Genomic DNA, 17,375 nt, shown 5'->3' on the forward strand with positions numbered 1-17,375 from the left:
TCCAAGAAAGAGAATACAATTGCCCAACAAATTGAATAGGTTCCCCCAACGTAGGTTCCATATATCTTTACTATCACACTTTTCTAACCAAGAGTGCATAAGTACACCTGGGCACTGCATCCTAGTGTAGTGGTAAAGCAAGCGCTTTTGGATACAAAATGATTTTTTAAAAGAGCCTTGGGCTATTAAAAAGCAATTTTCATAGGATGATCTCGTAAATGGCAAAACACATAATTTTGTATTGTTTTTAAAAATTCCAAGTGAAGATTCCCAAAAAAAGTTTCAATATTCCACTATACCACTCCCTGATTGCTAGACAAACAAAATATGTGCTTGATGGGACCCTCTATTGTATGTGTCAAAACTAGCAGATGCTTGATGTGACCTGCCCTTCTCTTTGTATAAAACCAAAACTGGATATTTGCCCAACGAAAACGGAGAGAGTTGAAGTGTTCAGGGTTGCTTTTGATAATTCAACGCCCCCTTTGCCGGAACTTGGAAGGTGTCTGCAACTAATTATTATTTGTTTTAGGACAAACTCACATTCCACTTCTTTAGCATGGAGGTCGATTGAACTGTCAGTTTTAAGTCGTTTTCAAACCTCAGAAATGGTTCGAAACGGACAAAACGTTCGCTAGATCTGGCCGTAAACTTGATCAAAGATGACACACACGCAGTGGCTTACAACGCTTTTGCTCGGGCTATGGGCTTCTCACATAGGCTTCGTGACAAGTTCTGTTCATGAATACGTCAACGGCCGTTTCTCTAATCAGAGCAATGCATTTGTTTTCAACGGTGGTAGCGAGGGTATGCAGGCCTCATTTAGCGCTGGTGATAAGAGAGCTGGAACTCATGGATCGTCTTTCATCAGGTGTGTGCATTTTCTAGATGTGAACTTGGTGTTCAATAGTACAGATTCGTTAAGCGATTCAAGCTGCGGAACGATGCTTAATATGGCCTGCTAATTTGATTTTGGACTCGGGAAACTAAGCCTCGTTGAAGAACCGTCTACAACGGGTTAGAATATGATCTCTGAAATCCGGAAATTTATCAGGTATGTGCTGAATAGGTCCATCATAATAGGCAGAAACTCCTCTAAAACAGGGATGTTATTTGTTTATTTTTGCATAGTCACCTTCTTACTTTCTTCTTTATTTCTTGTTTTCTTTCTCTTTTGTTTATTTGCACTGGGTTTGCCCAAGAGACTTCGCGTGTCTTTAGAAACCCTGTATAGGTGCTTATGCTTGGGCATTGATGACGACATAAGTGTTGCTTTGCTTGCTAAGTCTGTTTCCCCTCTCCCTTTTGTGTTTCAAAAAGTTTTGTTACCTCATTTTTCTTCTCTTTCGTTTTCTCTTTTATTTTCTTTGTAGAATTTTGGTCTTTAGAACAACAAAACATTTTGCAGCAGATATGGCTGCTCAATGCTCTCTTTTGAGCTCTCGAGTTTAGTAACCTTTAGTTGATGCTAGATGGAGATCTTCAACAGGGCTTCAAGTCCTCTTTTGGAAATTGTTCCTTTGCCTTATTTGCCCTCTTTTGCAAATTTGCAGCTTGCAGATCTACAAATGGGAAGACAAAAAGGACTAGAATGGGAATTTGTAGACGCCTTAAAGCCTTTGGGGAAGGGCCAATACACTTGTAAATGTCAATATTGCCCTCATTCATGGCCCGTGTAAAGGCACATTTTCTTGGGCTTGGAGGCTTGGCATTGAGAAGTGTACCGCTCCTCCCAAAGGTGTGAAAGATATTTGTCGAAGATTGCAGGCAAAGGCAGCTCTAAAAATGGCTGCAAAACAGCTTGATGAAGATGTGGTTGATTTGGGGATGCTGTTGGAAAGGTCACCTCCCTATCTGCAAGCCCCCATATGAGGAGAGCATGGGAGGGGATGGGGGGGGTGAACCTAGGGTTTGAGAGACTGACACATGAGCAGCAACATGGCTGTCATGTGGGCAAAAGAAAAGAGAGAGGGAGGGGGCTGCCACATACGCAGCACCTCATACAAAGAGAGGAGAGTACCTGGCAGAAGGAAGCTTGCCTCGAGGGCAGATCTGGCAGAGAATGGCTAGGGGACTGTCAAGGGCAGAGCAGAGCAGATCTGCGCAGCATCTCCAACTTGGAACAAAGGTGCGATGATGTTAGCAATGATATAGACATGTTCGGGTGCACATAGCAAGTGTATGGACATGACATGGTGCTGGTAGAATTATTATTATATTCTAGGCAGTGGTCAATGAAATATAATAAGTGGATTAGGGGTACTTTTTCCTCTTAGAGTTTTTTCCCCCTAACCACAGTCTAATCTCTAACTACGGTTAGTGATTAGATAGGGTTTTGTCACTTAGACAAAACCCCTCATCTCTTTTATTGTTCTTCACTTCATTCAGTCCACCATTGAGTGACCTACGTTTAGCTCACTCCATTTTGCTCACTGTTGCTCTCTTCATTGTTTTCTCACATTTGGTATCAAAGCAAAGTCTTCTTTTCGGACCTGCTCCCAGCTTCCTGCTCTTAGCTCTCTACTCGCAGCTCCCGTCCGTATAGCCCTTGCTCCAGTGCCTGCCTGATCTACACCAAACACTTTTGTACAATCTGTACGGGCTGATTCCGTACAGCCACACAGCAGCCCATGCTGCTGTCCGTACGCTCATACTAGCGATGAATCTCTTGTCTCGTATCCAACGCCGCTCTAGTTGTACAACCTGCCGTACATCAGTCCGTGAACAGGTCCGTACAACATTTGTGGGCTGTTCCGTACGTCTGTACCATGCCCAGCTGCCCTGTGCCGTATTGCAGTTCCTACGCAGTACTAGTTTTGCATCGTCCGTACTTGCCGGTGTACATGTGCGCACAAGCAGTCGTACAGCGTCTGTACGATGTACGGGTTTCGAATCTGCTGTCCGTACAAACAGTCAATGCCATGCTGTATGTACAAGTTGCCATTTTGTCCGTACAAGCCGCGTCAGGTGTCCGTACAGTCGACTGTACCTTCACAGTACGGCTACCATCCGTATTGTTGCTGCAAATCTGTACATAGTATGGATTTTCGTACATTTTGCAAGCCCTTGCACCTTTCGTTGGCGTCTGCACTTTGTGCAGGTTTTCCTTGCATGATTTTCTTGCAGGATTACTTTGCAGGTTTTCCTTTACAGGTTCTTCTCTTTGCAGAGAAATTGGGGCTTTTGAGATCTTTGTAGGCACATGCAATTTTTTGGAGTGTCCTTGTGCAATTTTTGGGCAGACATTGTAGTAAGTCTGCGGGTGTTGAGACAATATTTGTCACTAAGGGCGGATTTTCTTTGGCAGATTTTACTTGTGCATTTTGCATCCCAGGAGGGATTTTACTTGTTCAATTTGCTGTATTTCTGAGTTTATCTGGCAAAAATGGCTCAGAACAACCCCAATGAGGTGTTCGGAGTCCTCACACAGGAGGATAAGTTGGATGGCAACAACTACTCCTTGTGGAGTTTTATGGTTCGCAACATCTTGGTTGGCAGACATCTTTGGGATTATGTCAATGGAGATGAAGCAAGACCAGATACAGTGGCCACACTTGTCACTCCTACCGCTGGAGGCAGGGGTAGAGGTCAAAATGCAGCACAAATAGTTGGAGCTGCCGCTCCAGGAGCTCCCACAGCAAAGCAGAAAAGATGGGATTCTAGGGATGCACAAGCTCTATCAGTGATTTCTCTCTCTGTCAAGAGGTTCATTATACCGCACATTTGGTCATGCAAGGCATCAAAGGCAGCTTTGGAGATATTAGAGAGTATGTTTGCAGCAAGAAATGACGCCAGAGTTTCCTTTCTGAAGCGAGGGCTTTCTCATACGCATATGGATGAGGGAGATTCCATGAATTCTCACCTCACAAAGCTTCAGGATTTGAGGAAGCAACTGCTGAATATTGATGAAGTGATTCCGGATTCAGAGATGATTACCACTACTTTGAATTCTCTTCCTGAGTCCTATCTTGGTTTCCACACCTTGCTGAATTTGTCATTGAGGGGGGGCAGCAATCCTCTCTCCTTTCATGAGTTTTTAGGGCTTCTGTTGCAGGAGGAGCAGACACGATAAAATTATGGCAACCCGGAGCATGCCATGGCTTCCAAGTTCAAGCCCAAGGGAAAAGGGCAGCAAAAGCAACATGCCAATCAGCCCGCACATCAGCGTAAGGCTGATTCAGGACAGCCCTCTTATAAGGCTAAGGGTGATGTAGATAAGCATAAAAAGAAGGGCACTTGTCACTACTGCAAGAAGCCAGGTCATTATATTGGTGAATGCAAGAAGCTCATAGCTAAAGAAAAGAAAAGGGATTCAGGTATGGCTGTGTTAGATGCATCAGCTCCTCATTCACATGATGGGGGAGATGTTACAGCCAACTTTGTGGACGAGCACTATGCCTTTCTGTCTTGCACTTCAGATTTTTCAGTGGGTAGTTCAAATGCTACAGCCTCAATGATGATGACCCTTATGCTTTCTTGACTTGCATTTATGATCCTTCAAAGGATGCATGCTCTCTCAGTGTCAATGAGACACTGAATACTTGGTATTTTGATAGTGGTGCTTCAAAGCACATCACTTCTAAGAAGAGTCTTTTTGCATCTCTGCATCCTCCACCTACTAAAAAGAAGGTGACTTGTGCAAATAATTCTTCTTATTCAGTGTGTGGAGTGGGGGACATTATTCTCACATCCACTGATGGCATAGATTTCAGAATTTCAAATGTTCTCTATGTGCCAGGCATAAAGAAGAATTTGCTTTCAGTGTCCTTTCTTAATAGAGGAGGATTTTAGGTTGTATTTGATGATGCTAAGTGTGCAGTTAGAGACAAACAAAATGACTATGCTTTGATGTTGTCTGGCACTTTGTATCGGGGTCTTTTTCAGCTTGATTTATATGAAAAAATATCCGCTCTTGCATTATCAGTGAGCACTCCCACTGCTGCGATGCAGAATGCGGAGTTATGGCATGCCAGGTATGGACACATGAGCTATGGCAGCTTAATGACACTTCAGAAGCATGATATGGTTGATGCATTGTCTCCTTAGAGTCACCTCCTCCTCATGCATGTGAGGGTTGCATTCTTGGCAAGATGCATAGATTTCCTTTCAAGAAGGATGGTGCAGTGAAAGCTACACGTAAATTACAGCTTATTCACAGTGATGTCTGCGGTCCCATGAGGACACCTGCTTTTGGAGATTATCTTTATTATGTTACATTCATAGATGACTTCACCAACTACACTTGGGTCTATGGTCTTAAGGCAAAATTAGAAGTGTTTATGCATTTCAAACACTTTGTGGCTATGGTTGAGAATGAGACAGGACTCAAGGTGCAGACACTTTGCACAGATAGAGGGGAGAGTATATGTCTCATGAGTTTGAGGCATTTTTGAAGGAGAAAAGCATCACGCATCAGCTTACAGTGAGGCTTACACCTCAACAGAATGGCAAAGCTGAGCGCAAGAATCGCACTCTTATGGAGATGGATAGATGCATGCTTACCAGTAAAAAGTTGCCTCACAGGTTTTGGCTTGAAGGCCTCATGTGTGCCAACAATGTTTTGAATTGGGCTCCCACAAAGGCTTTGAAGACAATCACTCCCTATGAGGCATGGCATGGGAGAAAGCCTTCTTTTGTTTGGAATGTCCATCAGTTGAACATAAAGACAACTTTCCTTAATGGGGACTTGCAGGAAGAGGTTTATGTCAAATAACCTCTTGGATTTGAACTTTCTGGCAATGCACTTCAAGTTTGCAAGCTTAACAAAGCTTTATATGGGCTGAAACAAGCCCTACATGCATGGTATGCCAAGATTGATGCATTCGTGGCAAGCAAGGGGTTACATAATAGTCCCACGGAAAGCACCCTCTACATCAAGAAGGATGGGGGGGATATTTTGGTCATCATTCTTTATGTAGATGACATGTTGCTCATAGGGTCAAATGAGGATATAATTGTAGATTTCAAAGCTGAGTTGAAAGCTGAACTTGACATGACAGATTTGGGCATGTTAAATTTTTATTTGGGGATCCAGTTTATACAAGACAAGCGTGGCATCGTTATGTCTCAATCCAAGTATGTGCAGAAGCTCTTGGATAGGTTCAACATGCATGATTATAAGCCTATAGCCACTCCCATGGAGCCGGGACTGAAGCTTACTATATATGATGCAGGTGAATCCGTGGATGTCACACTTTACAGAGCCAGGCTGTTGGATGCCTTATCTACTTGTGCAATACACGGCCCGATATTCAGTATGCAGTATCTTAGGTGAACAGATATATGCACAGCCCAAAGACAACACATTGGCAGGCTGTAAAACGCATCTTCCGTTATTTGCAAGGCACAAAGTGTTTTGACTTGATGTTTCCCAGGGGGGGTGACTTGCAGATGCATGCTTACAGTGATTCAGATTGGGCTAGAGACTATGATACTAGGCAGTTAACTAGTGGTAATTAATTCTTTTTGGGCAAAGCTTGCATTTCTTGGTTGAGCAAGAAGCAATCTACAGTGACTACTTCCTCATGTGAAGCTGAGTACAGGGCAGCTTTCACAGTGACAGTTGAGTGTGCATGGCTGCGACGTTTGTTTGCTGATCTTTGTCTCTTATTGGAGGGTCCTTCTCCAATTCTCACTGATAGTCAGAGTGCTATAGCAGTGGCAAAGAATCCTGTGTTTCATGCTCGCATGAAGCACATTGAGGTTCATTATCATTATGTCAGAGAGAAGTTACATGCAGGGGAGATCAGTATGATCTATGTGTCAACACATGACAATGTTGCAGACATCTTCACCAAAGCACTTCCACGTGAGAAGTTTGAGGCATTTCGCAGTGCCCTAAACTTATCTCCTTTTGGTGATTGATGACTACCTTGTACACCACATTGGTACTGCAGGGGGTGTTAGAATTATTATTATATTCTAGGCAGTGGCCAATGTAATGTAATAAGTAGGTTAGGGGCACTTTTCCCTCTTAGAGGTTTTTCCCCCTAACCACAGTCTAATCTCTAACTACGGTTAGTGATTAGATAGGGTTTTGTCACTTAGAGAAAACCCCTCATCTCTTTTATTGTACTTCACTTCATTCAGTCCACCATTGAGTGGCCTACGTTCAGCTCACTCCATTTTGCTCACTCTTGCTCTCTTCATTGTTTTCTCATAGGTGCCGGCAAAGGGCTGCAGCATGGTGCAGACATGGCGGGGGGGAGCATGAGCTGGGTCAGCCACTAGATAGGGTTGGTGGAGATGATTGGAGCCAGCCAACCAGGCCAGCACATGGGTAGACCTAGGGGCTGGTCCCCTGCATGGAATGCAGGGCCAAAGGCCCTTGTTTTGAGAGCCCCTTGGGGCGGTTTGAGCAGCAGACTAGTCGGCCTGTTTGGGTCAGCCAGAATGATGCTGCTGATCGGTTTTTTTGCAGCAGGCCTTGGGCCTATAAAAAGAGAGACCCTGGGCCTCATAATTCATCCAACAGCTCAGCAGAAAAGGCAGCAGACAGGAGCAGCCAGAAGACACTTCCTTGGGCCTCATCCTGGAGGTGAAGGAGGGAAGAAGGTGTGCTGCAGACTGAGCTCTCAAGGGCTGAACCTTGGCTATCTCTCAGGGCAGCAAGGTGTCATGATTTGGACGGAAAGTCTACAGAAGCTTGAGGTGGAGCACACGGGCTTGAGTCTAGAGATAGCCGGTAGATAGGAGAAGGACCTTCTAGTAAGATCAGAAGACCACTCCATTGGTGGGACTCTGGATCTCTCTTTTGTATTGTGTCCATAGCTTTGGACGAAAATATATTATTTTGGTGGTTTCTCTATCTGGTTGGTTCATTGCCTATTGATGAGTCTGCACATCTATTCTATGCACATAAGTTTAAGAAGTTTGTGATTCCACACCCCACACGACACTGTGAGAGCTCTTGGGCAATTCTATTAGTCTTCCATTGAGCGTACCCTCTGTTGGGTCATTTTCAGTGGTGCAACTACTTTTGAACCAAATCAATATTACTAACTTTTAAAACAAAAACCATGGCCTTTCTTATAGTTCCCCGAGCACACATAAATTGAGTGAGAAATATTAATCAATCCTTTGCCAAGGGTCTATGTATTTTCATATCCATGTATTCATGAATATGCCAAGGTCAAAAGCTCTTGGGAATCGACTTCCACGACTGGAGGACAATGCCCTTGCGAAGAGGAGGGTGACTCAGGTTCAGTTAGGTGCGTAAGGAGTTCTAGTCTACTAAAGGTTGAGTTTGATCGACTTTGCTGTGTGGTTTAGGAGCAGAGATGTCGACCTCTTCAGCCTCTTCAGCCCCTGCTCTCCCTTCCTCCTCTCCTAGATTTCTTTATTTCACCATCCCTAACTTTGGAGAGCATGGGAAACTGGACGTGACAAACTACCCGATCTGGAAGGTGAAGATCCGGAGTCGTTTAGTGGCTCGAAAGCTGTGGAAGTTGACAGTGGGAGTGGAGGTGAAGCCAGAGGACATGGTGGATAGACAGGGGAATATACCCATGGTAGTAGACGGAGAGGAGCTCGAAGCTTGGGAAGACAGAGATGCCCATGTTCTGGCATTGATCATTGGGACTACGGCGGACTCTGTGCTTCCTCACATCCAGGTGGCCGAGATGTTAGTAGAGGTGTGGGTCACTCTGAAGGATCTGTACGAGATAGACATCACATCCTGGATCTTGCTTCTTCAACATCAGCTCTACAATCTTGATATGGAGGAGGGAGATTTGGTACATAGCCATGCTTGGGCATGATGACGACATAAGTGTTGCTTTGCTTGCTAAGTATGTCTTCCTTTTGTTTTCCATAAAAGTTTTTGTTTACCTCTTTTTCTTCTCTTTCATTCTCTCTTTTATTTTCTGTGTAGATTTTTGGTCTTTAGAACAACAAAAAATCTAAATTTGTATGATTGGACTTATTCTAGTCTTACAAAGGTATATTTGGTGTAGTTACTAGTATCTACTTCCTTTGATCATGATGTTTTGGTGTAGTATTGATGATTGATCTATGATCTATGATTCCATTATTTGACACTATGTACCAAAATCGAGAGTCTAGATGACTATGGTCTCTGGAGGCTGGAGTCTTTCATGAATGATGAATCATGACTCATGAGTGATGACTTTAAAATTAATACAAGTTTCAAGTTTCAAGCTGAAAGTTTAATACCTCTATGCCAATTTAATGTGTATAATCTATATTTTTCTTATTTTTTTTGGGGGTAAAATTAGGGTCATGTATGTTTCAGCCCTAGGGGCTGAACAATACTCAAATCATACTTCCATACTCGTATAACGTACTCGTATGGTAACATATGGAAAAAACATTGGATGCAGGCCTGAATGAGCCGAGGACACGCTTCATTGGCCAAATTAGGGAGGTAGTGCTTCCTCTCACATTTTTATAGAGTGGGCTCGAGTGGAGCACCTACAGGTTCTCATGCTATCATGGATGATTTGCAGTAAGCCGTCAGTTCCTCACCAGATTATTCTGGCTGAGTTTGGGTCATCTCCACTATAGCTTAATGCAGCATTTCAGGTTATCACCTACCTATATCGGGTCAGGGGGTACGGACATTGCACTTCTGGACGAAGTAGATTACCATGGCTGTCCTCCTCTATGGCACTATCAGGAGCAGGTGATTAGAGATGCTGGTTTGCACGCACAGAGAGATGGTTTGAGCGACTGGGACTCCACATGGATAGGCTCCCCTCCTTCCAGTATAGCATTGACACGCCTTTTTTCCCTCTCCTGTCTCAGGAGGTCAACCAGGTCATTCGTGAGGATCTTTTGCAACTACACACATTCAGGACTTGGTTGGGAACGAGCAAGCTTCCAGTGAAGCTCAACTTCTACAGGGATCATTGTATACATATCACAGCGGAGGGTTTTATCGACCCACCGGGATACATGCAAATTCACCTACCCCACTCAGTGAGGATATCTATTGGGCAGATTCGGGTCTCTTCACATGGACTTCGCATCGAGAGTGGCAAGGCTGAGGGTTTGCCCAGGGAGAGGCACATATGCACATTATGTGGCTCTAGGGATTGACTCGGAGGAGCATTTCATTTTCAGATGCCTAGTATACTATGAGATCCGAGGACGCTTTTGTTGCCTCTTCAGAGACAGTTCTGGGATATTGTCCCGCTTTCTCTCCTTTCCAAACTAGAGATGCTTGATCGCCTTCATTCACGAGGCAGTCAGACACCGTGAGCACCTACTTCGATCACGGAGACAGGAGTAGACCTCCTTGATAGACTCTTCTCAGAGCTTGATCACTGAGTTCTTCCATCTAGACCATGCGGGCTCCCACACCACGAGGCCCCGCGAAACTCAGATAGAGGGTTGATGCACAGATTACGCTTGGGGATATTTCTACTATGTTCAAAGTTGGGGCTCCACCGACAGGGGCCACTGTAGCCCTTATCAGATGCAGAGCTACGACCAAGAGACGACATAGGACCAGGTCCGCGGGCAGCCGCCATGAGTATTCTCCAAACTGCGTTTGACAAGAATCATCGTCCACCATAAGAAAACAAGAAAATGCTCATGAAGCATAGAGAGGCCATCCAGCAACACCTCTTTGTCACTTTGTCTTCTTGCCACGAACAGTCTACACCTCCGAACAGCAGCAAACACCTTCGATCTGAGAGCTCTCCCTGTTCCTAAGGCCTTATACCTCCTTGGTCTCTAATACTGTGTCAAATGTGCAGCAGAATATGCAGACAGAAAAGAGGGAGTAGCAGAAAATTGCGTTTATAGAGAGAATGAACTGCACAACAAACTGCAAGTGATTGCAAGGCAAAAGTGCTGGGAAAACTCTGCTCTTTACTGGTGAGAAAAACCACAACAAGACCAACTACAAGGCTGAAATCTGCACCTCAGAGGGCTCCAAACATAGGTTGGAATTGTGCCTATCAATTGTAGAAGACAGCCCACTTTATATTTTTTTTGGGGGGGGAGAGGGGGGCGGGAGGCAGGCGTGCGGGGAGGGGTGGAGGGGGGGGCGCTGCTAACCTGGCCAATTTGACCCGACCAGGGTCTGGGTTGTATTGGTTAGCTGACCCGACCTGCTCTGGTCGGGTTAGCTGGCCCTGGTCAAGCGGCCCTGGTCAAACCGACCATGGTCAAGGTGGTTGGCAGATCAGTTTGGCCCCAACCCAGCTGAAAAACAGCCAGCACTAACAGCCCCTTAACCGGGCCTAAACTAAACCTGACTGGGCCCTCTTACCAGGCCCTAATCAGCCCAATAACTCATGTATTTGCCCCTGGCAATGTACCCTGGCAACACCCCCAACTGCCTGCAGAAATACAGCGAGGAAGGACAACACCACTACACCTCTCTCTGGGTGTGCACACCCACATAGTAGCCCTCTCTCCCTCATATATAGACAAGAGCTGACTTCACTTTAACACGAAGAGGCACACGGCAGATTGGAGTAGTTCTACAGCAGTAGGTGCAGCAATTTGACTGCTGTTCACTTTAGGGCAGGTTTTGTACTTGATTTTACACAAAGTTTTGGCTGTACTTGCTTCAATAAAAGTTTGAAGTTGAAAGTTTTGTAGTTCTCTCTCAAGTAAATGTATACAATCTATATTTTTCTGATTTTTTGGGGGTAAAATTAGGGTCACGTATGATTCAGCCCCAGGGGCTGAACCATACTCCAGAGTCCAATCATACTTCCATACCCGTATGACGTGTGTGTATGATAACGTATGGAAAAAACTATTTCTTTTCTTTCCCACCCACTCGTCCTTCACAAGAGCAAGGTTGTGTGGAAAAGTCTTGGACGACCAGGAGACTGTATGGGGCAGAAGGAGGTTGCTATCATGACAAGAGAATTGAGTATTCTGTTAATTAATAGTCATTTGAACATGATTACATTAGGAGCCAATTTGATGGTGCGGCATATGTATGTATTTTATGATTGATCAAGTGATGTAGGTGGTATCACTAAACTATGTAACATTGGCCAATGCTTATGAATAAAGATGTGCACCCACGTGTCTAGGTTGTAGGAGTTTATGGGAAAGGGAAGGGTGCATTAGAGTGCATAAAATGGTAGGTGCATGAGTCATTAGTCTAATTGGGAAGATGGACCTTGAGTATCCCCCTTCATGGTGATCATACATATCATTCTCTCTACCACCTTGCATGCATGTGCAATATCTCCCTTCATGGTGATCATACGTATCATTCTCTCTACTACCTTGCATACATGTGCATTATCCCCCTGATCACATATATCATTCTCGCTACCACCTTGCATGCATGTGCAATATCTCTCTCTCTTTCACCTTGCATATAGGTCAAACAGGAAACCAATACTCTCACAAGTGCGACCTCTTGCTGCAAGTTGTTGATGTGCTCCCGCATGGTTGCCCACTTTGCGGGATTCAACACTCCCATCTACACTTCCAATGAGAGACGGTTTATGGGGATACCCTGTTATAGAGAGATACCAAATGCTCTCAAATACTTCTGGCCACTGTCATGTGCTTAACATGCATTGAGGAAAATGAAAGAATGGACTTAGGCATTGACCCAACCCCACAAATGGGTCAAAGTCTCCTGCTCCATCCGCTAATTGATGCCAAGATCCTCCTCCTCTAGATCGGGCCTTACAACTCCAACAAGAAAAAAATCAGCCGGGTCGTATGATTGCAACAATGACTCCATCATCACTCTCTATACTAACAATGTCCATCCAACTAACGGTCTATTAGGAACGTAGGTAAAAAGGGGATATTCACTCGCTTCTCAGCCATCTCAAGTAGACGTGCCATCTCAGCAGCAGGAAAGCTTGCACTTGTAAAACGGAGGGTGGGTGGGAAAGAAGCGGAGGTGGGGTGGGGGGGAAAGAAGAGAAGGCAGGGTAGGTGGGAATGAACAAGGAAAGAAGAGGCTGCTACAGCGATGCCTCCTTCAAAGAATCTTCATCTCCCTCGCTGTCCACGCCTGCAACACACCTTCTTAAGCAAATTGCCTTTTTAAGCAAGTTGCTTCTTCCCTAGCTGTCCAGGCGTTCAGAAAACCTTTGTCAGTGGTTCTCCTTCTGCACGAACTGTCCATGCCTTTAGAAATCAGCAACAACTTTGAAGAACCACAATTTTGAGAATGCGAATGTGTGTAATGCATGCAGAAAGTTAACATTGATGGGGCCTCCAATAGGACAAGGTCTTTCGAGTGGGGAAGGAGATATCTTAGGAGGATATTGCTATCACTTTGCTGTCGATCTTACCTCGCAGTACTTGGCATTCTACTTATCCCTAATTACGAGTGGGAGGCTGAACACTCTCATGTGGGAAAGGTGGACTAGGAGAAGCGGCGCGACATCCCTTGACAGGGAGGAAGATTAGAAGCCTTGACCGTCTCGCATGCAAAAAGATGGAGCAACGACAACAAGGTTAAAGGAAAGAAGTCCAATGCGGACCATGAAGCCTTGAAGGTGAATCGGTCATGTAACTATTGTGGCGAGAAGGGTCACTATTGGAGAAAGTGCCCTCTGTGGAGCCACAAGGATACTTTTTCATCAGCAGCAGTAGTAGCCTCACAACCCCAACGTTTACATAGGAGTTCCATTTTCTTCAAGAAGGGAGGCGGCAAGTCATACCATTGGTGACTTTCGAGAGTGGATTGTGGACAGCTGTGCTTGCGGGCACATGTCACATTTCCGGGAGCAGTTCCAAGACCTTCAGTGGTAGTCGGTGGTATTTGATAAGGCTACTATACGAGCTAAGGTTAGGGCAGGTTGAACATAATTCCCAATGGCAATGCGCCTAGGTTCTTTATGTTGTGACTCTTGGTTACCACTTGTTGTCAGTGCATGAATTGTGTAAGACTAGCAAGCATGTGGAATTCAAGGAAGAGTCAATGGCCACCACAGACAAAACGACAAGGTGGATAGTATGTGAAGGAGCAGTTGGCGATTTGGTCAACTCCTCTGTTATGCTCTAGTCGAGATAGCATGACCTCGGATAGATCGATGGGCATTTTCTCTTAGATGACCAACTTTTGTAATAATTAATGTGCGTAATTAAATGGTCAAGAGAAGTAACTGCCAAGGTCCTAGGTGAGGGCGTAATGGCATTGACTAGATAGTTCTAATAGGGCTAGGGCCTAGGTGCATCTAAATGTGCAAATTGCCAAGGGGCAATTTGCTTTTAAAGGAACTCCAAGAGAGGGGTGAAAAAGGATGCATCTAAGTAAGGGCCTAAAATGCAGACATGTGGCCAGGAACTATCTAGGGAATTGTGGGTCTCAGGGATAAGGATGAAGGAATTAACGTTGAGAAAGGTAGAATCACGCACCAAGTCCTTGAGAGTTGGCTGGGAGGAAAGAATAATAGCCATCGCCCGTGAGAACTAAGTAGCAGAGCGCAGGTCTAGTATTATCGCAGGAGCTGCAGAGCGCAACAAGAGAGGTTTTGTCACACTTGGTATCAGAGCGCAGCGAGGGAGAGTTCGACGGACAGCAGTAGACGATTGATGACGGACGGCGTCATGATAGCGTTAGATGTGACGCAGCGTTGATGATGGGATTTTGCGTTCGAAATAGGGATAAGGGAAGGTAGTACAGAATTGTCGATCTTACGGGCGCCCAGTTAGAACGACGAAGGGTGGTGACAATAGGCAGACAGGGGTCGTGGGAAGAGCGAGCGACGGAGCATCGATACCACGGTGACGGACGTGAGGGAGCTACGTCGACGGACTGTAGATAGAGGCGGACGACGCATATGGTTGTGTAGTGAACAGTTTACGTCGACGCCTATATCGCCACTTGCGGAGCGAAACGACAAAGAGAAGTTTGCAGTAGGGAAATATAACGCAGATTGACGATCACGACTTATGGTGGCGTCGTCTCCAATCGCGTGGTGGCGGACTTGGATCCAGGGAGCATTTATGTCTTTCGAAAGAAATTTCTAAGTACCAGTTAGTTCGTTTTTACAGCAAGGACTGTTGTTTATTTTTTTGTCTATAACAAAAAGGGGGAGATTCATCATATTTAAAAAAAAAAAAAAAACCCCCAATTTATTTAAAAAAAAAAAAAACCATCTTCCACTGTGAACTTATGGAAGCAGAAGGGCAGAATTCAAGGGTGAATCCTAGTGAGTCTAGAGCACAATCTACACAACAGATGTCACATCACGCAGCACCTACATTGATTGGTAGGATTTCAATATTAGAGGATGCTTTACAGCAGATTATGAACCAGCAGCTTCAGGTGAACGCTGGTCAAAATGAGATTAGGGAGATGGTGCAAGCCTTGTCGGCTAGACCATCTAGGATTGATAAGGGCAAAGCTCCAGCAGAGCCAGAGCCCAGTGTACATTCCTTAGAGCGCGCAAGGGTCAAAGTGCCTAATATCGCTAATTATAGACCGGAGAAGTACGCAGGTCGGATGACCGAGCGCAGCTCTGATGTGATCGAGGTTTGGTTGCACAAGTGGGAAGAAGCCTTCGCCATTTGTGAGATTAGATCCGATCTAAAGAAAATCCGCGAGGCCACACACCTGTTTATTGAGGCAGCGGACAGATGGTGGATAAAGCAACAGAAGGATCAAGTTGCTCCAACCACCTGGGAAGGGTTCAAAGCTGAATTCAAGAAACACTTTCTCCCACCTGATGAAGAATCCCGAGCTTGGGATGCTTATAGAAATCTTCGTCAGAGGAGCTTGTCAGTGGCAGAGTACACTGACAAATTTAGGGAATGTGTTATGAAAATAACAGACCCTCTCCCTATGTCGGTTCAGTTAAAAGACTATATCTATGGACTGAACGACAAAATAAAAACGGAAGTTCGGGCTAAATATGTGACTACACTAGATGAATCTATAGCAGTAGCCCTGAACTATGAGGATGCCAGAGGCAGATCTGGTGGATTTGTGCAGGCAGGGACTCAGTATGAGCACCCGATTTCAGAGGAAATGGGTTTCAAAGACAAGTGTCTCGCAGCCAAGTGGCCAAATCAAGCAGGTGAAGCCGGTTGAGGGACCAGTAAAAACAAGTACCACCGTTGGGGTGAAAAGGAAAATAACTCCAATGGCAGCTCGGGCTTGGTCAAAGTCCTCGTTGACCCCTGAACAAAAAGAGAAAGCTAGAAAAGAAGGATTGTGCTTCGGCTGCCTTCAGCGACATCAGTGGAAGGATTGTCCACTGAACAAAGATCGTCGCACGGCTAATATGATAATATCTGAATGCGACGTAGAAATGCAGGAGAGTCCCAGTGCGGAACATATGCAGATGCAACTAGCGGGACCTTCTCAGAGGTTAGTACCTTGTTTGTTATGTGTATCTGTTGCTAAGTTAGTGACGAGTGCACCTGATAACATCCTATCTAAGCCCGCAGCAACGGGGTATACCGCCTTCAATGATACGGAGTTAATCAAAATGAAAGGGCAAGTGGCCAGTCATGATGTCATTGTGTTGTTTGACTCAGCGTCAACTCACAATGTGATTAACTCCAAGCTCGTGAAGAGGCTGAAATTAAAGACAAGTCCATCTGACTATGCGTATACAGTCAGGATGGCAGATGGAAGTTCAATTGAAGTATGGGACCAAAGGGTTACCCAGTTAGAGCTTCGGATTCAGGACTATGCTGAGAAGCTTGATTTTGAAATAACCAAGCTTGCTCATGCAGATATAGCCCTGGGAATGGCGTGGCATTCTAGGAAGAATCCAGCCATTGATTGGAAAAAGCACGTATATCAATTCAAGATGAATGATGTGCTTTATGTCTTGCGAGGTGGAAAAGATATACCTCAGGGACCGTTGGTTTCCGTGATGGAAATCAGAAAGGCTCAAGTAGAGTTTTTATACCTTTGCACAGCATCGGTAGAGTCGGTGGATGATTCTTCGACTAGCACTGATGTTACGCAAAGTGGTGAGATGGCCAAGCTGGCTAATCTTATAACAGAGGAGTTCTCTGAATGTTTTAGGGATGAACTACCGTATGGGTTACCTCCAGAGCGGAAAGTTCAGCATAAGATTGAACTGATCCCAGGGGCAGAACCTGTAAATAGACCTCCCTATAGGATGAGTTTTGCTGAAGAAGCGGAGGTGCGTAGGCAACTGGAAGAATACCTCAAGTTGGGGCAGATTCAACCAAGTTTCTCACCTTTTGCTTCACCAGTGATATTAAAGAGGAAAAAGGATGATACGTTTCGCCTCTGTATAGATTACAGAGCATTGAATAATATCACTGTTAAGCACAGGTATCCGATGGCTTGGATTGATGATTTGCTAGATGCATTACATGGAGCCGTGATTTTCAGCAAGATAGATCTTAAGTGCGGCTATCATCAGATCCGGATTAGAGCCGAGGATGTGCATAAAACCGCTTTTAGAAGCAGGTTTGGTCATTATGAG

At 45.0% G+C, this 17,375-nt stretch overlaps 1 protein-coding gene across 2 annotated transcripts in view; it reads left to right on the plus strand.

Annotated features, from left to right (window-relative positions):
* Window positions 1-363: 363 nt before the first annotated feature.
* The window catches only part of LOC147896531 (uncharacterized), a 35,585-nt gene continuing 18,573 nt past the window's right edge, over window positions 364-17,375 (plus strand). For both annotated transcript variants that reach the window (XR_015541756.1, XM_087381397.1), the window contains exon 1: window positions 364-871. Coding sequence is in view for 1 of the 2 variants with exons in the window: in XM_087381397.1 (XP_087237523.1) it covers window positions 663-871 (209 nt within the window). In the remaining variant the exon portion in view is untranslated. The remainder of the gene's footprint in view (window positions 872-17,375) is intronic.

The sequence above is a fragment of the Dipteris shenzhenensis genome, chromosome 11 (assembly GCF_047967505.1).
Source record: "Dipteris shenzhenensis isolate YYH24624 ecotype China chromosome 11, Dip_SZ_1.0, whole genome shotgun sequence".
Classification (NCBI taxonomy): Eukaryota; Viridiplantae; Streptophyta; class Polypodiopsida; order Gleicheniales; family Dipteridaceae; genus Dipteris; species Dipteris shenzhenensis.